Source organism: Symphodus melops, assembly GCF_947650265.1.
Source record: "Symphodus melops genome assembly, chromosome: 8".
Classification (NCBI taxonomy): domain Eukaryota; kingdom Metazoa; phylum Chordata; class Actinopteri; order Labriformes; family Labridae; genus Symphodus; species Symphodus melops.
Window position 1 is genome coordinate 5,568,704 of NC_136698.1, and position 27,804 is coordinate 5,596,507.

The window sequence follows — 27,804 nt, forward strand, 5'->3', positions numbered from 1 at the left end:
TTTCTTTTAAATTGCAGTTGATATTAGCCCAAGGCTTCAGTCAAGTGGCCAAATGAGATTGTCTCCTCAAAAACAGGATTTGTTTTCCTTCTCTGTTCTCTCCTGGCTTACTCATCCTTACATTCGTGCTTGTTTCTCCACACAGCACCTGTCAGTTACAGCAAGTACAACTTTCTTCTGAGTCTGTCCCTTGATGACAGATGAAGGGCTGATGTTCCTTACACACCTACTGAAAGACAGAAGGATAAAAAAAAACATTGCTCGAGTGGAACAGTGACAGGACGTTTGTCAATCTAAAGGTCATGTTTTTCAAATTTCCATGACAACCAAATAAAAGCTGTTTCCCAGAGTCCAAATCAGGGACAGTATTTATTAAATAATGGCTCTTTTTTTGTCTTCTTCCTGATGTAGATTTTTACAGGGTTGGTGAAAATGCTTTTATGTTTTTCACTGACAAAGAGCTTGTGTTTTCCCTGAATCCCCCGTCACGCTGTATGTGATGTCATATAAAACAGATTACATTAAACCATATATGATGAAATATTGTACAAAGGCATCTGTGCCTGTATGGAGTGCGACAAAGGACCTTTTCAATCTTTACAACCAGCTCCCACCTGTCAAATCCTCTTCAATGATTCTTCTTCAGCCTTATCACATGACACTGCTTGCTCGCAGTCCAAACCAATGCGAATGCTAACATTAAAACTGACTATAAAGCATTCTATTGAAAAAAGAACCTCATTTCAAACAAATACATCCCCTATGATTCAAAATGTCAAGCTAAGATGAGCTAATTTAGCTTCTTTATGGGAACAGTGCAGCTCTCAGAGGAGTGAATTACTTCGCTGTAATTGGATGCTCCTCGATAACAGGAAATCTGCATGTTTAGTCACACGACTGTTTGAAATGCTAGCAGTGTTCTCATGGAAGAAAGTATACCAAATGTAGACAATGTCAATGGTATTTCCTTACATTATAGAATAGTGATTGAAATATTTGTCAATATGTTACCTGAGGACGATAGGTATTACTGCATTTTATTGAGGCAAAACGTACATTAAATCTGCCTGTCAACTCAGTCTCCCAAACACGAGCTGTATCTGTCACATGTACATCAGCTTCTACATGCACTGACATTAACAGACTATGTCCATGGAGACTTTTCGCTCTTTGGCATCAGCCAATGGAAACACTGGATTTGAACAGGCTCTTGACCATTCAATTAGGGCCAGATGTGCGCTGGGTTGCCAGCATATCCACTCACAAGATACCTTGACCTTGAGACCTGTAGTTAGCTTGTTTATGCTATCAGTTTGTTGCAGTTAAGTACATTTATGACAACAGCTGGCTGTAATTGAAGTTAAGGTTTATGTAGAGCTGGGGGAAAATCAAGCCTCGACGCTGTCAACATGAATTACAGTAGCCAACTACTCTGAACTATTCTTATGTAGGCTTCACTTCTCCACTTATGACGTCAATTATATTCATTTATAAAAATTATTTGATCCAAGCTTAGGCTGTCTTTAACTAGTGATGGCTGATCATCTTGATTCAACAAATGGTTTATTACTCAAGGCTTCAATGACACAGTGCTTGAGTAGGACATTTAGTGCCATTTGGTGGTTTGGGATGTGAGTCATCCACATTCCTGTTGGACAAATAGGAATGAACACTACATGGTTGTGTGGTTTCAAGCTGACACAATAAAATATAAAAATGCACTCATGTTGAAGTCAATATTTGTTATTTGGCACGTCTGATTGTCGTAGGCTACAGCTCTATACTTAGCCTGACATTTTGAGCTATGAATCATATTCTATCTTAAAACAAGTCCAAATAGCCCATATCTTAAAAGAAGATGAATAGTGACTGTTCAGATGATGGTCTTGATTCAAGGAACAACTTAACACTGAGTGATGCAGGCTAGACAGGTCTATGGAAAGGTCTGTGGAGCAGGTCTGTGGAAATCCAAACAATACAATCGTAACTCATTGTTGGAAACCTCAAAGCATCTTTGACCATCGACATAAGATTTTACAGCTTCCTCGCTTAGAAATCTTTACACAAGATTAAAGCACCCGGCTGCAAGCATTTGCTCTCATTCAGCAGTTTCAGTTCATCCTGAGCACTGTGCAGGCCAGTTAAGTTCATCCAAACCAAACTCAGGAAACACATCAGGTTCTTTGCACTGATGCAGTAAGACAAAGCAGTAAAGCAGCAAAGATGGACATGCATGTATATAATCATACACTCCTTAGATGAAGCATATGGGTCTTGCCCACTCCAGGATAAAAATAAGCCTGGATATGCAGAAAGATGAGAGCAAACTACTCAACCTGTGGGAGCGACTGGTTAATAATGAAACACCCTTTAATATGAGTTATAGCCAAGATGGGGAGCATTTCCACCCTAAAACTGATTCCGTTGAGAGCTGTTCTTCGTTGGAATGATGGCTCATTATCTGACTTTATTATATCTAACCAGTCAATGACAAGCTGCCTTAATGATGGGTTTCTCAGAGTGATGAAGAAGAGAACATTCAAGGTTTTAACTCCATATTTTGCAAAAAAACCCGTTTCATTAGCATAATGTCTCATTAACTCTGAGGCCTGGCCTTGGCGCTATTATTTGTGCTTGACCCCATTTGAACCTGACTCTTTGAACCAGACAATGATAACAGCTAATACTGTGAATCTGCCAGTGCCATGTAATTCAGGGGCACAGTAGGGGCTTTGATAAGCTTCACCTCTTTTGCTGCAGAAGCACAAAAAAAGAATAGATCTCTGGGCTTACACAAAATGGCAAATACAAAGCCTTTGAACATATAAAGCTTTGTATGGATGAGCAGGTCTTTTATGGTACTGAGGACAGAATTAAATCCTTTTACAATCCTTTCAGAAGTTCACCCACCAGCAGAGTTATAAAAGGGCCTGAAACAGAGGTGAGGGTGTCAAACATAAGCCGGTTTCACATACGTACTCCTTATCTAGAAAATATCTAGATAATTTCAGGAGGACGGCTCCAGATATTCTCCTGACCTGGCTGTTCATATGTGCTCCACACAGCTGGAGGCTATCCCTGTCAGATGGTAGGGGGTGCGGGGGTCTCCAGAGGGAAGATGTGAAATAAAAACAAAGAAGCGGAAGTAGACGACGAAGTAACAGATTACTATAGCGAACTCTGAATATGAATAATAACCCTTTAATCAATGCTACAAACAGTTCAACAGAGTCACACTATCAATAAAAGAGAGGACAAAACAATCAACATCAACTTTTTAAACAGTTGTATCCACTACTTATATGCCCACTTGAGGCACAGATCTTTTTTTTTCTTAAACTTATTATATTATCATAGATGCAAATTATGTTGAATTCTTTATCAGTAAACCATCAAAAATATAAAGAAACAATGGTGTGATTGAGTTTGATGGGAATTTACACTGCAACAGCCTATCACGGACTGACTAAAAAGAAAGTTAAGCTACGTTCGTGATGTAGCCTACGTTACTGTTGCCACTCGACGTTACTGCGGATTTTTGAAAGCTGGATGACTTTTTTCCGGCTTACTCACTTAATTTTGCAGTGGATATCCGTATAAATCCAGGCTATGCCGACTGTTCTCACAGCACACACCTTTGCCCTAACTTTAGGAGCTTCTACAGTCATGTGTTAAAACTCATTTTCATGCCTTCTCAGAGCATCGGCGCAGTATGCTGCTCAGAAACAAGGCCCCGCTGATTCAGTTTGCTTTTAAAAAGAACCTTAAACAAGTTTAAGTCCGGATGGAAGGATGAGAAGGTTCTCCAACGCTGCATCCAGCTGTACTGAGAGGAGGACTGGCGAGAGGACAGCGCCGCTGCCACTCAAAGTACCGGTATTTTCAAAGTCCGTGTGTGTGTGTGTGTGTCACATGTCACTGCATATACCTCTGTTGACTGCTTTAAAATGCAATGTTTGAGAGATGCTTCTGATACATCCAATATGTTGTATAGTCAAGTGTGTTATGGATATTCATCATAACATTGCTTATGTGGTGTAGGCTAAAAAGAGATACACGTTAACTACTCAATAAAATTGAGGCAACAGATTGCACACATTATTATTAATTACATCTAACCTTGTTAAAAGTTGAGTTAATATAACTCAAATCAGTTGCTAAAGAATAACCTGTTTAAATTGAGTAGATTAAAATAAAGCACACAAACAAGTTAACCAAATTTAAACATAAATATTAAGTAGATATCACAGTAAAGAGCTGGCAGCAGAGACGCCACAAACATATCAAGCCTTTGTCTTGATCTGGATAAAAGATGTCAACTAATTGAGGAATGATAGTGGAAATAATGACGGCACCCCTCTTTTTTTTGGGCGACCTTATCACAGTTTACAATAGATACATTATAGATAATAAAAGAACTAAATTCTGCATTTTAAAGATTTATAATATCAGCACAACTAAGAATACAACTTCATTACTCTGTAGACTACACACAACTGCCTAAAATATGCTTTAATGTGATGTACAAAATAAGTAATACAAACTTATAAACGTTTGAAATAAAGTCAGTGTTATTTGTAAGGGCAATGTCAACATGAATGCTGCTACTGTCAAACTGAAACAACGACAAATAAACAAACTGTAAGGTGACCCAAAGATTCCAAAGATTAGATTGCCAAACGTACGTTTGTTCTCGGATACTGCGCTGCACATTTTTTAAACTGGTACTTTTACTTGTGTTAAATGTGTTTTTTAAGAAAAAGTACTTTTATTTGAGTATATTTTAGTACTCTTACACCTCTGCTGACTTACCTTTCCTGGGTATTCACCGGGCCTGTACGCCCTCCTTTGTTCCTTGAAAATAAAATAAAAATACACGCAAGAAAAAATAGACTAAGCAAAAAGTGCCAAACAAACAAAGAGACTGAGCTCTATACAATAGCAGTCTGGGCCCTTCAGCTCTGTGATAAACTGTTGAAACAGCTCTGATCACTCCAGCTCCAAACTACATCTACCTCAGAGGCTCCCGAGCCTCCTCATAAGTAGGAGCTGGAACCAACCATAAGGGTGTGGAAATCAGTTCACTCTCAGGTGAGTATTATCGGTTCTACAAACAACACAAACTATCTGCAATAAAGCTAAAGCCTGTCAAAATACATTTTAGTTAAGTAAATACTGATACTAAAATACTAAAACTGCCTTTTCAATAACATTTTTAATCTCAACAATCTAAACATCCGTCCACTTCTACCAAACATGGCACCTTCCACTTGACACACCCCCATTAATTATATGAACCCAAGGCTGGGTTCAGCTCTGTTTGACACTTCCTGGTTGAGAGAGAATAGTGCACTCAAGTCTGTGGAGCAACAGGTGACTGGCAATACATATTTGATGTGTAACAATAAATCAAATATTTTGATGTATAATAGTCAATGTGTAATGTGGATCAAAGTACAACCTGAGTCCCTAAAAGCTCAACACAATGCATTGCTAACTGCAGTTCTTAAGTGTTTTAAATTAAAAAAAAACAGTATTTTAGTGTTGAAATTTGGCCGTAGATTAACAGCAATTGCTTTCAATGCAACTTTCAAATAAAGCTTATTGTTTTCTTAGTGCAAATACTCGTGATATATTTCTGATATCGTGGTGCAATACCATCACACTATAGCCCACATAACATAACATGCATAGTTTACCTCAACAGTGTCTCTCTCTGGATTACTTTGCTTGCTAATTGCTTGCTAGTTTTGTAATGTAGCATCATAGACTGTAAATATTACACGCAGCATACACCCACAAGTTGTCATTAACATCACAGTATAAAAAAACTCTCCTTTGTCAACCAAATGAAATTGTTGAGTTAAATTATTTTCACTTTCTTTATGTCTTGTGACCAGACGATAGCTGCTGAATTCAAAAGCAGAAAAAAGGCGCAAAATAACATGAAGTGCTTGTCAACTAAAAACTGGCTAATTCTATTGAATTGGATTCATTAAAAATTCTCTTAATTTAGAATTACATAAACATACAGATTATATTTAATGCAACCAAAATAATCAGATACTATCTTAAACATTTTTGTTTGAAAGTTACTTAAATAATTGCCACAAAATCAAGGATGCATCTATATTGAATACATTTTATCAGATATATTCAGTGAAATGTACATGACTACAGAATCATTTATTAGTGGTCATATTGCTATTGGTTATGTTTAACGTGATGTTTGCGTGCTGCACAAATACAGTGTAAGATTATTAGAATATCCGCCCCCCCCATGCATTTCAAATGCATGCATTTCATATGCCCCTCCTAAGGTGACGGGTCTGTGTAACTCTTCGTAAATGTGTGTGTTCTGAAGAGAAATCTCACGTAACGTGTCACCCCATCGTGATTCCAAAATGTGTTCATCCCGTCATCTTGAACATGTAGTAAATAATCAGTCCTCTCATAATCAGTCCTTTTTATATATTTAATAACCAGTTAAAAGGTTCTTACAGGAGCTTTAAAGCTCCAGTGGTGTTTCTCTCAGGCAGCACCTACAGAGGATCATGGGATGTTGCAGAGTGTCTTGGGACGACACTCTGAAACATCCAACAGCATCATCACTTATAATTTTGATAGTTTGAACTGTCTTGGCTGTGAATTTACGTTCTCTTTGAATAATCTTATCACACCACACTTTCAGACACGTGTCACATGTGTCTGAAAAGTGTGGTGTGATGTGTTTTATACATAACATGAAACATAAATGAATACCTGGATTCACTATAATGGTTACAACTAAGTGTTTAATATGCAGTTCATTTTGAACATACAACTAAAGATTAGTATCTGTCACCCTTTCATAAACTGTCTCTGAAAGCAAAACTCTTCTACTCTTATCTTGTGCCCTGACAAAAAGTCCCCTCCAGATTACAACCACAGCTTTACAAAAGGACCCAATAAAACCCAACCTAGAGGCCATGATGGTTATGGAAACAGTCATGCTTTGGGTGCAAGTAGTAAAGTATAAAAATCCCTGGTTAACATTTTCTCTTACAGTTTCTGTGTTAATGCTCCTGATCCTAGAAGCTCCAGCTGGCTCAAAAAGGAAGCAGAGGCTTTTTTCTCTAATCACAGCGAGACGCTTGAGCTGACACAGAAAGTGTTCGACTGCTGGCTCGCTGTCACATTCCTCTGCCCTAAGTTATTCCAAGGAACTCCCCCACCTCTTCTGCCATCTTGTGTTCATTTTCATAATCTCCTTGAGAGGATGTGATTATGAATAAAGTGTAGTAGCTGATGGCAGGAATTAGTGGAGGGGGTATAATGCAAAAATATGTCTGAAGCTGAGCCAATTCGGCAGCTTTAGTATTCTGCTGGGCTCCTCACTTCAGCTCACTTTGAGATAAGAGACCAGCTGACTGCTCAGAAAGTGCCAAGATACCGTGTTCTTTATTACAAGGGGAATGAGGATCGTCTGGAACGGAGCCTCGACCAAATGCTCAGCAAAATCATCACCGGTATAATCATGCTTCCTTATGGGGAACAGGGTCATTACTGAGCTGCAGGGAACAGAAGAGGTCGATCACAACTTTACAAGATCCCAAAGGTCTGAAATGATGCAATGTTTGACCTACAAAATTACTGAGTTTTCTTTCATGCTGAGGAAGCGGTCAGTGGATACAGACCGATGAGGTTTGTGTTGGGATATTAAAAAGGAGGTTCCTCTGAATTTCTTAGTTTTAACCACATTGCAAAATGTTTTGTGATGCATTTGTTGTATTGATAATTCAAAAATGTACTTCATGTTTTCCTGAGATCACCATGCTTTGGTAATTTCTTCCTGCCAACATAAACATTAGTGTGACCTGATAAGCCTACTTCTCAAAGTTAGTGAGCACACAAATTCAGGGGTGGTAGCAATCCTCTCATGCTAAAGCTGATCGTCTTTTAGCTTAGCTTAGCAGAAAGTCCAAGTTGTTACACTTTTTTTGAGTTCAATTTTTTGGTTCACTGTTGAAGCTGACATCAGGGTCAGATTCAGCAGCCACAAAGTGTTAAAAGAAAAAGAAGCTAAGTGCTAATTGCCTAGCATACAACAACAGAGTGAACAACCAGTGAACCTCAGCGTAGACGTTTCCCTAAAGAGATCAGAAAAGAACACATCAAATGTATTAGTTAACTTTTATTTTTAATGTACAAATTATTGGTTTTATCATTAATATATTAAGTATGAACTCACCACTGTCGTTTGTCTCAAGAACAATTAACACTAACCTGGAGAGATTTAGCTCTATTCTCCTTCTCATCAATAACATTTAGTTTGATGTATTATTTTATGTATTTTTACTTTAAAGATATTCCAAGGAAACAACATTGCTCTTCATCTACTACAGTAAATTTGTATAAGTAATGTGTTCAAAGCTCACATACAAGCTAAATTCAAATTATCAAATTGTATTTTTTTTTTAAGTTAGCTCAAACTGATAGATCAGACTGAGATAAGGAAAAATAAAAGTCTGTATCAAAGATGTCAAAAAAACCTTTATTTAAAAAAAGTATTCACAATCTGGGACACATAACTTGTGAAAAAGACAATAACTAAATGCCAAATGTTTTTTTTATATAGAAGACTACATATTCAATGTAACATGGAGACTCAAATTCATTTAGTCATGTTATTTGATGCATCACTGACCCAGTCTCTACACGCTATCAGCTCCTTTCCAGCCTGTAGGGAAACATACAGGACAATGAAAACATGCCCTCATATTACACGGTAACTTTGAGGTTTGGCATGTGTTGGGATCAAAGCAGACAGGTTGCAGGAACGGGGATCAGAGACGATGGAAGTGAGCCTCTTGTTGTAACTGCTGTAAAGTGTTTGGCGCTCATATTGTGGAAACAATCTGTTGTGGCATTGTTTGAGAATGTATCTGCTCCAGGACTGAAGATGGGGTTCATTTTAAAAACTATTGCGCGCCTCTGTGGGTCGATGCTGCTGAGCCAGCTTCCCATAGCCGCCTCTGGCCGGGTCGTAGTCCTGCCTGTACTCGTCTCTCACCTACACAGGAAATAAAAACACAGCCAGAGGGGACGGGTAAATATACATCTTACATCGTTTCTTTGTGTAGGATTCTTATCCTGAAGTTTTAGACTGGAGGGCATTTATTCAAAGAAAACACGCCTATGCTTTCCAACACAATAAGACAACTCTTGACTGTATTTATTTACTCTCTCTCAGAAGGCTCCTTGTGTACTACTACAGAAAGACTGGACATTATTATGCATATTCTATTTACTAACAGCATAAAATACACTTTCATTTCTCAAAATGCCACGCAGTAGTAATGCTGTCGCTTCAAAGGTCATGGTTAATCATGCATAATTTATTTTTCAAGTCATATCACTTTCTAAATATCATACTGGTGTATTAAAATGTCATGATATAAAGTATTGATCGCTCTCACAGTCATTTCCCTACAAGTCATTTTTCAAATGCCATAGTACGACGTGTTTGACGTCGCTTTTCAAAATATCTGTGATCCAGAAAATCCAAAACTTTTTTCATGTGAAGAACAAATAAACAGCTGGAAGAGGGAACATTAAGATATTTTATATCAGTGGTTCCCAAAGTGGGGGTGGCAAGATTCCTACCAAGAACATTTAAAATGGTTTTAAAATTGATATTTCACCCATTAATTTTAAAATATATACAAAAATATGATGTTTGTTCTATTGTGTGGTATTCTCATAGTGTGTGTGGCTGTGCTCAACAGAAAATGTTTAAAGCACCTCCAGGGCCAATGGGATCCCCAGTCTCTAGCACCGTTACATTGGGGGAACAGTTTGGGAGTCTTGATATACGGACATCACATAACTCATTCGTTTACAAATCTGTGTGGCCTTAAGTCTGAACTTTTGGTGGAAATAAATTCACTTCATCCATGTTTACTCATACTACAAACATTCCCATCTATTAGGGTGATATAGTTCTCCCTAATAACATTGATAGATTTTTTTTCTCTTCCACATTGAACATGTTTGTGTTGCGTGTGAGGAAGCAGACGTTTTAGTGTAACTATAATCATTAAAACATTTAACCATCTAACCATGTTAGCAGCTACAGGATTATCATTACCAAGTCACAAAGATCAACACAAACAAAGGTCAGAATACGTACCTGTCCTCCAGACTTGCCGCGTCCGTACTGCCGCCCCTCCTTAAAGCCGGCGTCCCAGTCCGTCCTGATGATGCGGTCATCCAGCCGTGTGCCGTTTATAAAACGCATGGCGTTTTCTGCACCTATACGTGTGTAGTATCTGGATAAAGTAAGGTGTTAAGGTCTGTTACAGGCTCCTAAACGCACACTACGGGGGTAAAAACAGGAAGTCATTGTTCAAAGGATACTCTACAAAGCAGAATCCACACGCTGTCTTCTTTACTTTATCCAGACCGATGATGATGCGTTTCACGTCTCCACTTTTGGAAAACAGCTCGTGTACCTTTTCGTCAGTTCCAGAATAACAGAAGAGCAAAACATTCTTGTAAGAGATTGTAAAATACATCTCTAAAGCAAATCTTTTTTTGTGTTTGTTTAGCGTTGCACTTGCACGTCAGTAATTCACACACTACATTTCGACAGAATATGACAACTGGGACAGGAAAACACACAGAACATCTGGTCAATTTCAAAATAAAATACAATATACAGACTCACGATGATCACATTTTGTTAGTGTGGAACACTTGTAAAATTGTATATTTTTTGTTTATGGAATTGATTGAACTGAGAGTTTGTGTGTGAGACAGTACACACAATATTCATTGTTGACAATGACTGGCTTAGTCTGTCTTAGTTAGTTTTCAATATCATGTTGATGTGTGACATTTACAGAAAGTTTGTGTGTGTGTGTCTGGCTGTCTGTCTGCGTGATAGTGAGTGTGTTTGTGTGTGTCTGTCTGTCCGTGCGAGAGTGTTAAGGGCTGTTGTTAATTTTTAGATTTCTAATCGGTGTGTTATAGAAATAGAGAGAAACATGGAGGAGGACGAGAGCACGGGAGGGACTGAGATAGATGCAGAGCAAAAGAGAGGGGAAGGGACAGGTGGATGTTCGTGAGCGTCTTTATGATGTGGCTCTTCAAAGTAAAAGTAAAAAATGTGGCTCTTAGTCACCGACTGGTTGGACCCCTCTGCTCTAAAGGATTGTTACACAAACCTGGTTTTATATAATCCATAAAAAAAATTATATCCAAGTTTACATGACTTCAAAGTAATCCAGTCTCTTATAGTTTACCAAGTCACTTTTTCTCTGAAATGTGACTTGTTAAAAAAAGAAACAGTACTCTTGTTAGCCTTTACTAACAGCCCGGTGTGGCTCACCTGCTCCTCAGTGGTGTAGAAGGAGAGATTCCCCACATATAAAGTGTTACTCTGCTTCAGCAGCTTCTCCTGGTCATAGCGATTACCCTGAAAACACAAGAAATGAAGAATGAGCACCACCCCCAGGAAGACCTGTGGAAGTTGCAGCTTTTCAAAGAAAGAAAGCTCATCTCTCACCAGTTACGAGATTACCCGTTTCATGCCACTAACATTTCATATTATTCATATCATTGTCACATCTGTTTACATTCATCTGTTCACAGGTTTCTTCTTCCATCTCTTTTTGCAGCCTGTATTAGCACTTTAACATGTTTACATTCTGACGGACTCTACTTTACAACACCTGAGTTTTTGCTTTTTAATTTCACTTCATTTCTTTGAGAATCTAAGTAACGAAAAGCCAAATGTCGGATGGATGTGTGTTTTTTTCTTCTTCTGCTGCTTTAATAACCTGCCGCTGTAACACCACAATGTCCAAGTTTGGGATCAATAAAGTTCACAGATCTATCTATGGCTTACCAATGCTGTAAAACGTTACCACATACAGTGTATGGTGTTACAGCAAACACAACACATAAGGGGGAAAAAAAGAGAAAAAGAGCAGCTATCATTGTATCTATCATTTGTCTTCAGTCTCATTTAGTAAAATAAATGGAGGGACAATCGTATCATGGTGAATTGTATAGACTCAGACTGAACTTTATTGGTCCCTTTGGGATGAATCCCTCGGGGAAATGTAGGTTTAAGTATGGTCACATCCCTAGTATCCTATTACCCTCCAGAAAGTCAGAAGAAGATGTTTCATCCTTTCCAATTTTTATTTATTTATTGTAAAACAGCTCATACTTTCTTCGACGGCAGGATAAAAAGTGTTTTATTTAAGATAATTCATCGACACATTAACCTGAGGTCAGTTCAGCATTGAGCTGCCTTTTAGAGTTAAATCAGTCTTATAAACCCCTCCGTAAGCCCTTATTGTCAATACCATTTCAACAAATAAATCACTGTTTTGTTAGTTTTAGAACCAAGAGAAAAGATAAATCAGGCGTAAACATTCACACGAGCCGCGACAGTTACTCTAACAATGGCCCGTTCAAGATCTCGGTTTCCACAGCAACCGTGAAATCATGACGCAGTATGAAAGCACCCCCGTCTTACCTTGAAATGTTGGTCTCTGTACTGACTAACGTCGATGTACGAATCACTGTTCAAAGCGTTTAACTTCACAGCCATCGTCAAGGATTTACGGATACGCCGCCAGCAGCTACTCAATTTATAGCAATAACGGAAACTCAATGAAGCGGTTTCCGGTTTTGGGTCCGCATTAAAAAGAACTCCGGGTAGATCGAGAACGACAGCGTGATGTCGCCCCCCTGTGGTGAGGCCTTATTATGATCCAGATTGGTGTTTATAAAACGATGTGGTGTGCTATGATTGGCTCCTGGGATCTTTCATTGGACACTTCCAGTCTTTTATTTTTTACTGATATGTGTGAACATTTTTATGATACCCTGATATATATATATGATGAATATTCAGGTACAATAATCAATCATTGTCTGATATTTTGTAATTGATGATAATCTTTGAAATATTGCAAATATTTTCATTTCTTTACTGGTAATATTTTGCTTATGATTTCACAGTTTTTCATTTTTTTAAAGAGTTTTCACAAATACCAATTTTCATACTGAATACCTACCTACTACTGTGTTTTATTTGTATTTTTAGATACCCATCAATTTTATTTACTTTTTATATATATAAAAAAAAAGTTTTCCTCTCTGCATATACTGTAATATGAAAAGTGTTCAGTGCATTAATCCAGAATCGAAGACAACCTGCTTAGTACTTGAAGTTATATAGGTAGTTTACAATTCCGACTACAGGTTTAAATGCACCATACATACACAACAAAGAGATTAAACCTGATAAATACAAAGTTAACTTTTCTCATTTATTCTGCATTCTCCAGAAGGTATTGATCCAACACAACCACTTTAGACTGCAAACTTTCCAGTAAGGTCAACATTTTATTATCATAAATCAACAAAAACGTGTGTCCTGCTGTCTGAGGTTTGACTTAATAAACAACCTAATATTACTTCAGTAGAAAGTAGAGTAATGAAATGACTGGCGAAAAAAATCTCTGAAAATTTAGAGCTAAAATAAGAGGAAATAGAAGGAAATGACTAATCAGCCCATGGCCAAATCCTGGTCTTATCTGCTCACTGTCAGTTCTACTTATGTTTAGCAAACACTTACAGTCACTTATTGTAAAATATAATTACATCAGTGCAATAAATCAGAGCATAATTGCCAGTTTAAAAGCCAGTAAGGGTTGACTGTGGGGTCTGCTGAGGGTCTCCTCCTTAATGTGTCTTCATCGAAATTCAGATTCTCTCCACCTGATCCTGCTGCAGCTGAACCTGAAAGACAAATAACACTGAATACTAACATACTGAAAGGTTTCAGGTGCTATTCCTGTTCTTCCTTTTCGTTCTCCCTCAAACCTCATCTCATTACATCACAACACATGTGCATATTTCTACATTAAGAGTAATACAGAATGATGCACAATGATAGCCTGACATAAGCAACAAAAAGTATGATTCTATCACAAGACTTGTGCTCAGAGCAGAAACAGGACCTCTTTTCAAAACTTACTAGAAATGAATACATAATTTGATTTTTTTTATTTTTACAATATAAATAATACAGAAATATGTTTGTTTTTACTTCAGGAATATAATGTTGGCGTTATAAATAAAACTATATTTGGCACACATCAATAATAACTCACGTTTTGTAAGTTACACCCCCCTGTTGTCTTCTTTCCTCCATCAAAGCTCGGATCTCCTCTCGATGCTGAGCAGCTCCACCTCGAAGATGAGCGTCGCTCCTCCGGGGATCTTCGGCGGAGCTCCTCGGTCTCCGTAGCCCAGCTCGGCGGGGATGACCAGCTTCCTCTTCTCGCCCTCGCACATGCCCAGCAGGCCCTGGTCCCAGCCCTTGATCACCTGGCCGGTGCCCAGGGTGAACGTGAAGGGCCTGTCGCGGGGAATGCTGCTGTCAAACTCGGTGCCGTCCTCCAGCTTGCCCGTGTAGTGCATGTTCAGCACGTCTCCTTTGCGGGACTTGACGGGGCAGTTGTCCACTCGCTTCTTGATGCCGATCTGCAGCTTCTTCTTCTCGGCTCCGCTCACCAGCACGGAGCTCAGAGAAATCACCGTCACAGCAAGGATCACTAAAGCCCGCATGTTTGCAGTGCACGCCTCAGGTTCCGGCTGCTAAATGGATCAGGGTTCAGAGGAATTGGGCTCAAGGCTGATGTGCAAATTTTGGAGGCTGAATGAGGGAAATGAGCTGGGAAATCTGTGAATGAAAGCGGATGTGCGTGTGATGTGACCCGGGCGTAGTTTGGCGGCTTGTGTTACAGTCAAAGATGTCCGGAATACTTTCCTTGACAGCACTGAAGTCAGCTTCACATTGGTAAGAACATATTGGTGGGTTTATTAAAGTTCTGACTAAAGTAGATTTCCAAATATATTAAAATGGCTGTTTTCCTGAAGTGAGAGAAAACTATTTTAAAGTAATTCACCAGATTTATCCAACTGCTGCGTCCCCCCCCCCAAAAAATAAAATAAAGAAAAATAAGAAAGAAAAAGAAAAAAGGTTATTTGGACGAGAATCCTTGATTTGTGCCGAGTTTGTATTTTGTCCTGTATCTCAAAGGTTTTGGGTCAACATAAAAAAGTTGGTAACTGCTAAAAATGTATGTTTTCCATCTATTGATCCGTATCGTATTCTCTATTATATGGATAATCGAAACCCTTCTATTTTTGTGTTATGAGTAAATATCATATTCACTGTTAGTAAGTGAAGAAACGGCAGACCCTTCGTTGACTGGTTCATAAATTATTTCAAATGTTTTTTTCTTACTTCTGGAAAAAAAAAATCTAGCAGGATTTAAAAACAGATTAGTGCTGTCCTGTCCACATTGTTTCTTGTTTTGATTTCTGACCCTCGTTCATTGTTTTTTGTCCTTGCGACAGGTTTTTTGTCTAATTTAATTTGCCTGGTGTTTGATATACTCTATATAGTTTTAAATTAAATAAAATAAAAAAAAAAATTCATCCAGGCAAAGACAGCTCTGCATAAACACGCTTTAGTTTCCTTTTTAACCATCGAATCAGAAACTAACTTCAGTGTGATGTTACGTCACCCACTGTAACCTAGCGACGACCTGGCTCAGCTGAAGTAAGTCAAATATTTGAAGTATAGATATTTACTCCACAGCATCAGTATACGGAAAGATGTGTTTTTATTCAACACTTTCAGCTAACTAACGCGAGACGTTTGTGTCATTTTAGAGTTGAAACCCGAGGGTTTGCAAGAAGCTGCTAAGCTAACGTATCAGTGAGGAGAAGGACCCCCGGAACAACTCTTCAAAAATGATTTTTCGTGTTTTATTCAACCTCATCAACAACCCTCGAGTCATCGAGAAGCTGGCAGAGTCTCGTCCGATCCGTCGGGCGGCTCAGATCACAGCTTACGCCATCACCAAGGCTCAGATAGCCGGGAGGGACGCGTCGCAGCGGGCCTTGCGCTCCCAGACTCTGCGGCAGGTCCGGGAAGAGGTCGGCAGAGCCCCGGGGGACATGGGGGAGGTGGGCAGCCGCCTCAAGAAAGTCAGAGAGACTTTTGTGAATGAAGTGAAGGAGGGATGGAAAGAAGGCTCCAGACAGATCAAGAAATGAAGAGGACGACCTGGATGTAGGATCATGAGAGAGACTGGGAGAGAACAACATCGTCACCTGATTGTGTTGATCAGTTCACAATCAAGATATGTATTATTGATGTTTTGTCATGTAAAGAGGTCCTATAACCACCATCAGTGGGGGCAGATAACTCAGGAGAATATTTGTTTAGCTCGATAAATTTATTGACTTCACATTTCCCAGAATATGTGAATGCTTATTTTATATTCCAGGGAGTTTTGGAAAACAATCAGCAGAAGTTCTTCTGTAGTGAATTCACAATTTAAAGTCTTCTCACTAAAACAAACTCATTGAAATGCCTCTAACCTCTCAGACTGGTGCCTGAATGAGGTTTTTACATCTCCCCGTAATGTTCACTGGTCTGTATGACACTGAATCCTGCCACAGAGCTTTAATGGAGCTGGACTATTGTAAACAACTTTATTCAAAAAGTGTACATATGTAGAGAGAGAGAGAGAGAGAGTGAGGGAGGATGTGTATAGACAATAAATTCACCACTTTGTTCTGCCTTCAAATAAAGACTATAATTTATAACACAACACTTTGACTGTTTACTTTGAGGGATGATGTAAAGAAGAAAACGTGGAGTGTTTAAATTTTAGTGTTGGATTTCTTTTCTTTAGTACAAAATGACTCAAATGTGGAAGAATGCATCATATACATGTTAAGAAAAAAAATCACAATAAAAATGGAAACCAGTGCAGGTATTTTCAAGCATAAGTGTCCTTAAAGAACAGTGACATACCCCAACCACAACAATCTCCTGATGCTGTTTAATTCACAACTATATAAAAAATATTCTTGACTGCTTTTCCTTGTCAGATTTTGTTTGCAACCCTCAAGTAAGTTATAGGAGCGGATAGATGGATGGATAGATAGATAGATAACTGCCTAAGCTAAATCAGAGTAAAGAGCAAAGAAGTACGCTTTTAGTTTAGTTCCATTACTCTGCAAACTTCTAATAAGCGATGAAGAGTTGCTCCGACATCATGTGCTTAATGTTATAACACTAGAGTCAGTTTTGAACAGTCACGAGCTGAAGGTCGCACACAACTCATAGTTCATATGATTTCATAACTCCAGCTGAGATATGAAACTCAGTGAAGAGGTGAAGTCAAGATAAGATGATCTTTTTACTGCTGCTCATGACATTTGGCTTCGGTTGTTGAAAGTACAGCTTCGAAATGATTCCCCTCTGAAGAGAGTCCTTTTACGGCATGCAGGAAACTGGATGTCCTTACGTTTTCAGAAAGATGCCAGGTGGTCTGATTTTTTGCTACAAAAGACTACAAATAAAAACCCTTTGTGTTGTTGGAAATGCAGCCACAGCTCACTTAATGTTATGCAAATCACAATACAAATGTTCATGGATAAAAACACCTCAGAACTTGAAGCAATTTCAAATTGATGAAACACGTCAAGAAGAGAAGCTCAACAGTTCACACTTTGCAGTAGTAAAGCTTTATTTTATTCGAGCACTGAAACCAGCTCAAGTCTGCAGCTTTATGTAGCAATACTTGTGCAGACGCACTGGCCTGGCAACTAAATATTAGTTACATGATATATCATTTCACAAAGAAATAGATCTCTATCAGGAGGAAAGAGAAGGCATTTGTTTCTGACAGCATGAGTCAGTACATATACACTGATATGGCATCTGAACTTCATATAAAAATAAATCTCTCAACATAGGAACATACACATCCAAATCAACGCTTGAAACAGGAAAGCAGCAGAAGTACAGTAGAGAACATGAGCATCAGTAAGTCAACATATCAGGAGTGAGTTGTTTGGGTTACATAACAGCAGGTCTTCTTCTAGTATTTCTTTCAACCTTTCACTCCTTGATGATCATTATTTGTCCCTGTAAATCGATCACCTCACAAGTCAAACAGGCATTTTTCATTTAAACGTTAAAATGACATCACAGATTCATCGTATTCAAAGGCAGCGATGACCCTCTGACGTTGCACCAAAGCTATGAAGCATAAATTATAATGTCATGCTGCTGGGTTCCAGGTTTTAAGCAACACAAATGTCAGGAATCTGTCAAATCATTTTCATCTTGGGAATGAAAATGGATAGTGAAATGCTGGAGGGACATGGACTACAAATTAAATATTTGGTGTCCTCCAACTTAGTGTAAGAAAACACAATGTTTTAGCTAACCTTTCTTTTTCTTTAAATATTATTTTAAACTATTTTAACAGCTTCACAACCTGAGTGTGACATCAGAGGACAATGGCCGCTGTGTTCATTTGGTGATTTTGAGCCTGTTGTCTTTTCTGTAACTGACACCGACTTCTCTTTGACTTCAACCCTCAAAACGAATAACAACTCATCCACTCTTCTGTAAAACCACAGGATGCTTTCTTTATGTTCTCCCCAAATCTGTCAGTTACTCACTCCAATCTTGTCGAAATGATTTAAATGAAAAGCTACAAAGTTGTGAGCGAAGTGGCTACAGGTGGGAGGTACAACTTTTTGATGTTGACCCATCCAACATAACAAACTGAGAATTTTTACTTCCTGATCTTTTTCATTTTTAGGTACTTGGGGAGAATACATGAAGCAGACAGCCTATGGACAAACATTCAGTTCCTCGTCATCACAACATTCTTGGCACAGCTCTGTGTGGAGGTAACACTAGTGCATATTCACTGATATGGCATAAGCTTATAGTAGAAACACAACCCAAACCAAAGAGGGCTGTGTTTGTTAGTAATACTCACAGAGCAAGAGGCAGCAGAACAGAACAGCAATCTGACTGGACAATGAGAGAAGGGGATCTGGAGTTGATAAGAATCAATGCAATCTTAAATGTCATGAGAAGAACTATAAGATTGCATTTCTGGTGTTTGTGTGGGTGTGTGTGTGTGTGTGTGTGTGTGTGTGTGTGATTTTAAGGTTGACCTAACAAGTTTTTCTCATCAATATTAAAAACAATTATTTGTGGCTCTATCGAGTTTGGAAAAGTCAGATTGTCTGTTCTCTGTAAAGCTGGCTTCTGAAGGAAAAGGGATGTGATGCACACTAAAGCAATGTAACAGGTGGCAGCATACACACTGATATGGCAGCTCACCTTCAGTAAACAAAGTGGCAGCAACACCTTCTCCTCTCACTACATTCACTCAAAGCAAACAAAGAGGAAATCCAAAGGCAGTTCCAACAACATGCTATCCTCCCATAAATTAAAATGACACTCAATCAGGTAAAATGGTACAATTTTGAGGATAAAAACACTGGAATAGAAGGGTTGGGTCTTGATTAGAATGCAGACAAAATGCTGGAAATATAACGATTGTTGTGTCAAACTTGGAGAAGAAAAAAGAGAACATGGAGGAAAAAATAGAAGATGATGCAGGAAAATAAGCAGGAGAGCTTTGTGTTGTTTTCTGCTTTTACATCCAGAGGTTGGTAAGCATGATGCTGAACAGGGCCATCAGCAGCAGCCATACAGAGGACATCACTGTAAGAGGAAGGAAATGACAAATATTCAAGTGACTGAACACATACGTTAATTAATTAAATTCATCTGAATGATGTCTGAATAAATTAAGAGATTGGGTCATATTATTTAAGACTGCTGGGTCGTTCTGATAAGCTCAAGAGGCCTCTGCAGTATTTTGTTTATCCATTCCACCATCATATAGACTGTAATCGACCCCAGGCTGGATTTATCAAAGAGGTCATACTTTCACAGTATCAACAGGCTGACTGGCTGTCATGCAGAGAGATGAAGTGACGTCACACATGTAGCTGGAGTCAGTAGCTTAGCATTAAACGGTAAGAGGGGGAAACTGTAAGTCTTGCTTTGGATTAAGTGTAAGAAGCTGTCAAGCAAAGTTCTGTATATCCACATATATCTGGATTGTTTGACCTATTGTTTCCCCGTTTCAAGTATTTATTTGTCAAGCAAAGCAAACCAGCTGTCTCTTAGTTTAGTGTACTTAAAAAGGTCCAGCTCCTCTTGTTAGTCAGTCAAAGAACATCTATCACTTGCATTGAAACAGAACAGCAATGGTTTTGTTTTTGCTGTAAGGTGTAATTTATGAAGTTCAGGGTTTGATTGTTTTACCTGCACTTGAGGAATTACACTCCATCTCCTCCAGAGAGTCCATGTAGCCCTGTCCCAGCCACTCCTGGTAGGTCTTTCTCTCACCAACTCCCACCAGACGAACAGTGGAGTCTTTGAAGATGAGATCTGTACCCTGGTAGGCCTGTGAGTCAAACATCCTGAAACCTGTACCAGTATCACTGCCAAAATATTCCTACAGGAAACAAATAACAAACAGGAAACCATCAAGGGAACCTCAAATGTCAGAGGATCTGGACATCCATCATCAGAAATATAACTTACTGAGAAGATGTTCCTATCATAATTCAGGTCTTACAGCCTCTGACTTACAAACAGTACAGCCGTATGAACACCCTTACCTGTGCACGGTCCAGGAGTCCATAGACAGCATGGATGTTTGTGTCGGGTCGAACCATCACAGCGTGGGAGGGGACTCTGGCTAAGTGACAGTGTCTGTACTGTGTCACCTCAGATTTAGAGCTCTGAGAACAAAGCAGCTGGAAATCTGTCGACAAGAGATCTGTTGTCCACGATTCAGCCGAGTTACCTGAACACACACACACACAGTGGAGGGTTAATATAGTCTCTTAATGCGATGAGAAAGCAATGTGCATCTTGGAGGCACTTGTTTTACCGTCTGTGTTTTGGAATACAGTAGAATGCTTTACAAAAGCCACATCTCCATCCCCGCTCGCCAGACACCTGATTGGACAAAGAAGAGACTTAGTGTTTCTTTTTAACACCTCAACGGCTTGTTACATTTTCAGTTGTATCATCAGGAAAAATGATGAGCAGCCTCTCACAAACACACTACTTAGAATTAAATTCTCTTCTCTCAATCCGAAGGTCTAGGTTTGATCCCCAGCTCCTGAAGCCAATTTGTCCTTGGGCAAGACACTTAATCCCAAGTACTCCCGCTGCTTCGACAGCGTCTTATGAATGTGTGTGAATGGGATTAATTAGTTCTGATTGTTACTTTAAATAGCAACCTTTACTATCAGTGTGTTGTTGGGTAGGCGTGACCTGCATAGGTACTGTTGTATTTAAATCTGTCCACCATGCCGAAGTCATGGGACAAGCAATATAGCTCAAAACAAAAGCGGTCTTTGTTTATAACCTTGACAAACACTGAGGTTCAAGGTGGTTGTTTATTTGGTCGTGTTTAGTACCTGAAGGCACCGTTGTATCCGTCATACAGATCTTTGCCTTTCTCACACTTGTTCTGTCCTGATTGGTCTCCCACACACAAACCACAAAGGTTGTCAGGGAAACCAGGTTGGTTGGCGCCTGGTACACAGCTCTGCTTGAAGAACCCTCCCACCGCTAAGCATCATGGGAAAAAAGGGAAAATGTAGTATAACATTTAAAATTATTAAATACTTGGAAAAAAAAAGAAAAAAATACTTCTGCTATTTGCTTTAACAATTGAATGATATGAGTAATATTGGTTACTTTAAATGTCCATCGTATCCCTTAATTAGCTATGTTTTAGATTTTATGAATTTTATGATTTCTGAAGCTTCAGCTAACATTGTACAAAAGCATACACAAACATCCCTCTGACCTTGTGGTATCTGACATTGCTGGGGGGAGATCAGGCCTCTCTCTATCAGCATTGCTGAGGGAACGTTCCAGCCAGCTGTGCGGCCGTAGCCGGTGTGACAGGAGCGGCGACCACGCAGGTCATCAAGGTTACGGATGTCAACGCTACTCTTTTTCACCACTGCGACTGCATAATACATGGAACCATCGCGGTCGTCTGGAGACACAAAAACAAGGAAAAAAACAAATCTGTTTCTGTTGACTTTAAAACAAGAACAAGTATTTATGAGAGTGTCTCTTTTTTGGGATAGTACAATGAGGCAACCTCCAGTGTTGACAAATGAAGCCAATGCAGTATTGCAGAAAAAACTCCAATTCCAGATTGATCAATGGGTGTTGTCACAAAGACTACATCCATGTTTAATACAGTCAATGGATAATACCTGTGTAGCTCTCGCCTGTAGCTGGGACCAAGCCATACTCTTTGCCAGCTGTATAGATGTAACCTCCATCCAGAGTGACCGCATCCGCCTCATTGTTCTACACAAATGAGAAAAGGAAGATTGAGATACAAGAAATGCTAGAAAGAGGGGTTCATTTATCTATTGAGTTAGCTACGACAGAGTTTATGTGCTATTTTTTTTTTATTAAAAAGGACACCATAGAGGCTCAAAAAAGATTAGATCTCAAGTCTAAACCTCCTTTGACCTTTTCCCACTCTCTCACCCTGATTTCTGACGCTATCCACTGTCCAGTCTCTTTTATAAAGGCCCAAAAATTCCCCAAAAATATTCTTTAAAAAATGCTCCGATGGCTATTTGATTGTTGTCTGATATTGCGTAAAGACAGGATCAGTGCATGGATTGTAATTTAATATTGCTAAGACGACTATGGTCCTAAAAAGATGAATTATTTTTATTTGACAGAGTCATTTTTTTTTACTTCAACTAACTTTCAGCTAGAAAGTTGCGTCACCTTGATTTTCTCCATGCAGTCAGTCACAGAGTCCCCGTAGATGCACTTAATGTCTGGGGTCAGACCTTTACTTAAGAAAGCTGCGCCCATGTCGCCACACTTCTGCTGCTCACTGCCTGACAAAACACACCAGCGTAGAACATCTGGGGGATTCAAAGAGGAGTGATTCAGTTATTTTCATGAAAACTTTCACTTTTAATACTCGCTAATATTTCTCACATAACTTCAGACAGATCAAGGGAAAGATGTGTCACCTTCAGTTTTACAGTCCATGGCTTTCATTGCACTGTGATAGAAACGTCCCATCCATTTCTGGGGGTCGTCTGACTCGACGTTTTGAAATATGACAGATGAATCCGAGAAAAGCAGGTTTTGTCCTCCAAAAGTGTCAGATGAAAACATACTGAACTTTGATTTTTCCTGCAAACAGAAAGTTACACTCAGTTAAAAGTTATCCAAATGTGTCATTGCTTCACTGTGTTTACAGTATTTTAATACACAACCATTGTGATACTTCAGAGTTATGGACGGTACCAATATGCTAAGGCAGTGCTGTAGATTTACATGAATTTGACATTTATAAATAAATAAAGTCTATTTATTTGTAAACCATTAATTGAATTGCTGTCTGGAGACAGCAACAAAGAAAACAATTCACAACAACAGTTTTCAAATCCTTAGCTTTGACGATGTTGGCAGTTTGTTGCAGGCTGTTTCAGGAAATCTTTACTTTTTTTGCAAACAGTTTGATATAAAAGAGTGATACCACGCTGATGTATTTTGCTATTTAAAGCTACAGTCTGCAGGTTGTTAACTTAGCATAAAGACGTGAAGGGGACCCAGTAGGCTGACAGTAAATCTGTCCCTCGTTACCTTCCCGCCTGTTTCCTTTCTTTGAGCTAAGCTAAGCTACTGTGCTAGCATTTTTCTAACATGCCAGTGTTGAAAGTAAAATATAAAAAAATGAGAAGAGTAGAAGAAGAATGGACATACCAGGCCCTCAGTGAGCATGCCAAACACCACAGAGGGGGTGATGTGATTGCCAACTACAATCCCACGAAATGGGACGCAGACGAGATGGCACGTTCTCCACTGCGAGACAGGAGCTCTGGAACCATCACGGCATAACAGCTCATAGTTTGCTGAATGCAGTGATTGAGCCCAGGATGGACCACGGCCTTGTGAAAAAAAAAAAAGATCTGGTTAGCTCCCAGACATGCCGACTCAAGACAAACAACAAAGAGGCTGTCGCTGCTATTACCGTCAGTGTTCTCCTCGACAGTCGTGTGTTTGATGAAAGCCACATCTCCTGCACCTTCTGCCATACACCTACAGATACAAAGACAACAACACACAGATGAGGAAAAAGGATTTTTTGAATTGCACATCTGTTTTTTTAAGTGGCTGTGCTCTCCAAATCCAGAGTTTCCATAAAAAATACATTGATTGGTAGCAGCGAGGCCCTATGGATGGCAATGGCGACCATAAAAAAAACCTTTGGCAAGTACGTTCAAGGCAATTTAAAATGTAATGTTCATTAAAGCTTGATGACTGATAAAATATAAATACTAAAGCTAATAGTCCCTTGATAACCTAACAATATCCACTGCACATGAGCTTATTCTCGTAGATCTGTAACTTTTATTTGTATGATTGAAGAATTTCTAAAGGATTAATGTGTGTTACCTGAAAGCTCCTTCATAACTGTAGTACATCTCTTTGTCACTCATCTCACATACGTGTGCTCCTGTACCGTCTCCTTTACACAGCTGACACAAAGACGCAGGATCACCCTTTGCTCCAGGGACACAGCTGGCGTTGAAGAAATGTGCCACACCTGTCCAAACATTTACACAAAGGTCTCTTTTCCTTTCTGTACAGTGTATGCTTGTACATTCATGCTTGTATTGTATGTTTCCCTACCCTGTGGGATGTCGCAGCCCATTACAGACATGTAGCCCTGGTCTATGAAGTATCCTAAAGGCATATTCCAGCCGGCTGTACGGCCCTTCCCGGTGTGGCAGCTCTTCTTTCCTGCCAGGTTGTTGATGTTGATTGCAGAATTTGCTTTCTTTACAACAGCTACTGCATAGTACGAGGCACCAGTAACTGAAGAAACAAAAGCACACACGTTAACAAACGTGACAATTAGTTCTTAAATATCTAAGCTACTAATTTGATGTGTGTAGGATACATCCAGTGGTGGTTATCTTAGCCTGTGTATTTCTAGATTATTTTTAGGCTAGTCAAGTCCGTGTAGGCTACTTTGATATAAAGCCTAATATTACTGAGTAGTTTGTTAACTTTTCAAATAAATGATGTAAAATTAATGTGATTTTCAGAAATGATTTTGGTCCAGTTAATTTTTTTCTGAAACTGGATGCTAAGCTATTGGTGGGCTAGCTCAACGTCATATTTGGCGCAAAGACATGAGGTTGTAATTCATCTTCTTGTCTATGTCCCCTGAAGAAAAACAAAAACAGTTGAGAGAAAACTCTTTACCGCTTCGAGATCTAGCCTACTCTAACACAGGCTGACTCTGTTGAGACTTACGATCATTTTTTGATTCGCTGGCAGCCATCTTGAATGAAGCTGTCTTCCCCAATTTGTAGACATCACTGCCGAACATGGAAAAGGTGTCTGCTTCTTTTTTCTGCAGGGAAAGTATACATAGAAATTCATGTAAATTGGGATATCAAGGAGAGTCCGAACCAAGTCTCATATGAACAGTTTTTAACTTGTAAAACATTTAGTGTGGAATTATGTAAATGTGTGGGGCTTTGTGTGTTAGCTTGTGTGTTTAACAAAATGACCCTCTTTTGAAATGTAAATGTTAATGTTCCTTATAAGAAATGTTTTGGGAAGTTAGATATACTTTAATGTGTTTTAAACACATTTGCCTTTTCCTTATAACTCACAGGGAATTTCAAACATCAGGTATGTTTTTCTCCCAGTTCAATTTCTGGTAACCATGGACACCCTATCTGAGGTCAAACATCCTCCAGCTCGTGATCATAAACCATGTGTTCTTTGTGCCCCTTCTGATAACGACATCATTTATTAACATGGGCATTGGTGTTTCTTTGTGTTATCTCATCTCTGGTTATGTGTTCAGCTTTTAATGACTTCTCTGTCCTGACACCTACCATTTAACCCATTTAACAGATACCTCACACTAAAAGGTATTTTAAAAGGCAAGACACTTTACTTTATGCATACACAGGAAAGTAATTCATCACAAGTAATTCAAATAATGTTTTCAAATTTGGACCTGTAGTTTCTGAATGCAGCCCTCCACTGTCTGTCCATTGACGCAGCTGAGGGACGGGCGGATGGAGACTTCAGTGAATGCCTGAGACATGGCCTGACATTTCCTTTGCTCTGCATCAGAGACGGTGCACCACTTGATGGTGCTCTGCCCAAACACTAAAGAAGAGAAAGACATAGCAATCACTTTCTAATAAATGATTCCACAAAGTGATTTAATGAATCTGTAGGGTTAGGGGTTGTTAGGGTTTCAGTGTTTCAGCTTCAGTTCAGCTTCCTCCTGACCAGATGCTTCTCTGACTACAACAGTCACACCAGTGCCACAACCCATATCCTACATTTTGATTGGCTGTTTTACCTTGTCAGAGGTTTTATGTAAAATGATGTTTTAACTATTTGGGCTGTTGTAACAGACTGGTAAAAGCTTCTTTGTATTTGAATGAGGTGCATTTCCATTTTTTAGAGAACTTTAAATTCTGACTTGTGAAAAACATCTGCTCTTTAAGTCCTTATAGAAATAAGCTTTGACAAATTAAATGTCACTCTGCTAGTGCTTCTTTTTAAATAAAATAAATGAACTACATGAAATATGTTAGTTAGTATTTTAAGAAGATATGATCAGTGAATATAGGAGGGTTAATACGTACATATTTGTCTTCCTTCTTTTTAATGGTATTCTGATCCATTTTAACTTTGCCCCAATTTTCTTTTTTTAAATACTAGACTACCAAGTGAGTTTATGAAATCATGGATCAGCTATTTCACCTCTTCAGACCTTTAAAAAAAACGTTCAAATTAAATAACCTTTGCCGTTTGGGGCTTGACCAATTTGCTTTCAAGTAGAGTAAGAGAGTAATGAACCACTGTCTAATGAATGGAGATATGGACTGTTCTCTTATCAAGCCTTATCCCAGCAATAATTTGAGGTCAAGTGGAAAGTGATTCAGGTCAACATGTATTTCTTAATTACTTTCAATAGAGACAGATTAAGTAGAGAGCAGTACATGTACCATGATGTAAACGGTGTTCCACACAAATGATAAGACATATTTCATTAAAACATGATGTATACCAGTGAGGTTAAAGACGAGTGGAGTAATATACGAGATGCAATAAAGCAAAGTTTCTAAATAATTCATTACATAGTAGACAGTAAATTGAGGCTGGTTGCTCACTTAAACAGGATTCGTTTACTCCTATTCTGCCAAAAGAAAACTGGATATTTTCTGTCGCCCTGAACACTTTTTGTTAATCTGATTTACAATGGGCACAACACATTGTTTGTTTGAATATGTAGAAAGAGGCAGTATTTCAGCCCTCTTGTGGGAACTGAATCTTCTCCTTTTCTGTCAGACTTTATTTGTTCGATTGCATGGGTGTTTAGCTCCGGGGCAGATGGAAAAATCCCTTCATCCTTTTTTAGGTGAACTTTTTGGAAAAAATATCATCATGCAAAGTTGTGTTTTCTTAAATGTAAGACAGAAAACAGTCAACATCTGATACAGAAAACACCATCTCTCTTCAAAAAAGTCTAAGTCTAGTGGTAGACCTGGTGTTATTTTTGTAGTATATGAAAAAGGATCTACAGACTGACATTAAATGAATCCTTTAAAAACAATTAATCTCTTACCAGTATGTAGTAAAAGCAGCAGTGCTGCTGCCGTCTTCAACATGGCCATGACCTCGTTCTCTGTCTCTTCTTCTCTGTTTGGTTAAATAAGATCCTTCTTTCCTCTCCTTCACTTTATAAGGCGACTCCTGAGTCAAAGTCCAACCTCTATCTCCCAGAC

At 38.9% G+C, this 27,804-nt stretch overlaps 4 protein-coding genes across 4 annotated transcripts; 1 reads left to right on the forward strand and 3 right to left on the reverse strand.

Annotated features, from left to right (window-relative positions):
* Window positions 1-8,514: 8,514 nt before the first annotated feature.
* Window positions 8,515-12,703, reverse strand: ncbp2 (nuclear cap binding protein subunit 2). Its single transcript, XM_079349736.1, has 5 exons — window positions 12,530-12,703; window positions 11,372-11,458; window positions 10,399-10,493; window positions 10,172-10,310; window positions 8,515-9,052 (listed from the first exon to the last, which is right to left on the reverse strand). The coding sequence occupies exons 1-5, from the start codon at window positions 12,602-12,604 to the stop codon at window positions 8,954-8,956; spliced, it is 495 nt and encodes a 164-aa protein (XP_079205862.1). The 5' UTR covers window positions 12,605-12,703; the 3' UTR covers window positions 8,515-8,953.
* A 681-nt stretch (window positions 12,704-13,384) lies between these two features.
* fkbp2 (FKBP prolyl isomerase 2) lies at window positions 13,385-14,814 on the reverse strand. The gene is made up of 2 exons (XM_079349737.1): window positions 14,175-14,814; window positions 13,385-13,800 (listed from the first exon to the last, which is right to left on the reverse strand). The coding sequence occupies exon 1, from the start codon at window positions 14,629-14,631 to the stop codon at window positions 14,215-14,217; it is 417 nt and encodes a 138-aa protein (XP_079205863.1). The 5' UTR covers window positions 14,632-14,814; the 3' UTR covers window positions 13,385-13,800; window positions 14,175-14,214.
* A 571-nt stretch (window positions 14,815-15,385) lies between these two features.
* LOC306827725 (protein NCBP2AS2-like) lies at window positions 15,386-16,851 on the forward strand. The gene is made up of 2 exons (XM_079349738.1): window positions 15,386-15,631; window positions 15,745-16,851. The coding sequence occupies exon 2, from the start codon at window positions 15,826-15,828 to the stop codon at window positions 16,129-16,131; it is 306 nt and encodes a 101-aa protein (XP_079205864.1). The 5' UTR covers window positions 15,386-15,631; window positions 15,745-15,825; the 3' UTR covers window positions 16,132-16,851.
* Window positions 16,852-19,056: 2,205 nt separating this feature from the next.
* Window positions 19,057-27,769, reverse strand: meltf (melanotransferrin). Its single transcript, XM_079349735.1, has 16 exons — window positions 27,645-27,769; window positions 26,019-26,173; window positions 25,301-25,400; window positions 24,671-24,856; window positions 24,434-24,584; window positions 24,009-24,076; window positions 23,741-23,925; window positions 23,002-23,167; window positions 22,748-22,890; window positions 22,216-22,312; window positions 21,795-21,989; window positions 21,400-21,553; window positions 20,865-20,932; window positions 20,590-20,777; window positions 20,231-20,423; window positions 19,057-19,621 (listed from the first exon to the last, which is right to left on the reverse strand). The coding sequence occupies exons 1-16, from the start codon at window positions 27,691-27,693 to the stop codon at window positions 19,554-19,556; spliced, it is 2,166 nt and encodes a 721-aa protein (XP_079205861.1). The 5' UTR covers window positions 27,694-27,769; the 3' UTR covers window positions 19,057-19,553.
* Window positions 27,770-27,804: the final 35 nt, after the last annotated feature.

Excerpts from the sequence above, each read along its gene's own strand:
- fkbp2 (XM_079349737.1), bottom strand. The coding sequence starts at position 14,631 with ATGCGGGCTTTAGTGATCCTTGCTGTGACGGTGATTTCTCTGAGCTCC.
- meltf (XM_079349735.1), bottom strand. The coding sequence starts at position 27,693 with ATGGCCATGTTGAAGACGGCAGCAGCACTGCTGCTTTTACTACATACT. Across the intron at positions 21,554-21,794 it reads GCAATGTCAGATACCACAAG|CGGTGGGAGGGTTCTTCAAG; the intron begins GTCAGAGGGATG and ends CATGATGCTTAG. Across the intron at positions 20,933-21,399 it reads GGATACAACGGTGCCTTCAG|GTGTCTGGCGAGCGGGGATG; the intron begins GTACTAAACACG and ends TTGTCCAATCAG.
- ncbp2 (XM_079349736.1), bottom strand. The coding sequence starts at position 12,604 with ATGGCTGTGAAGTTAAACGCTTTGAACAGTGATTCGTACATCGACGTT. Across the intron at positions 11,459-12,529 it reads ACAGAGACCAACATTTCAAG|GGTAATCGCTATGACCAGGA; the intron begins GTAAGACGGGGG and ends TTGTGTTTTCAG. Across the intron at positions 10,311-10,398 it reads TGTGGATTCTGCTTTGTAGA|ATACTACACACGTATAGGTG; the intron begins GTATCCTTTGAA and ends TACTTTATCCAG.
- LOC306827725 (XM_079349738.1), top strand. The coding sequence starts at position 15,826 with ATGATTTTTCGTGTTTTATTCAACCTCATCAACAACCCTCGAGTCATC.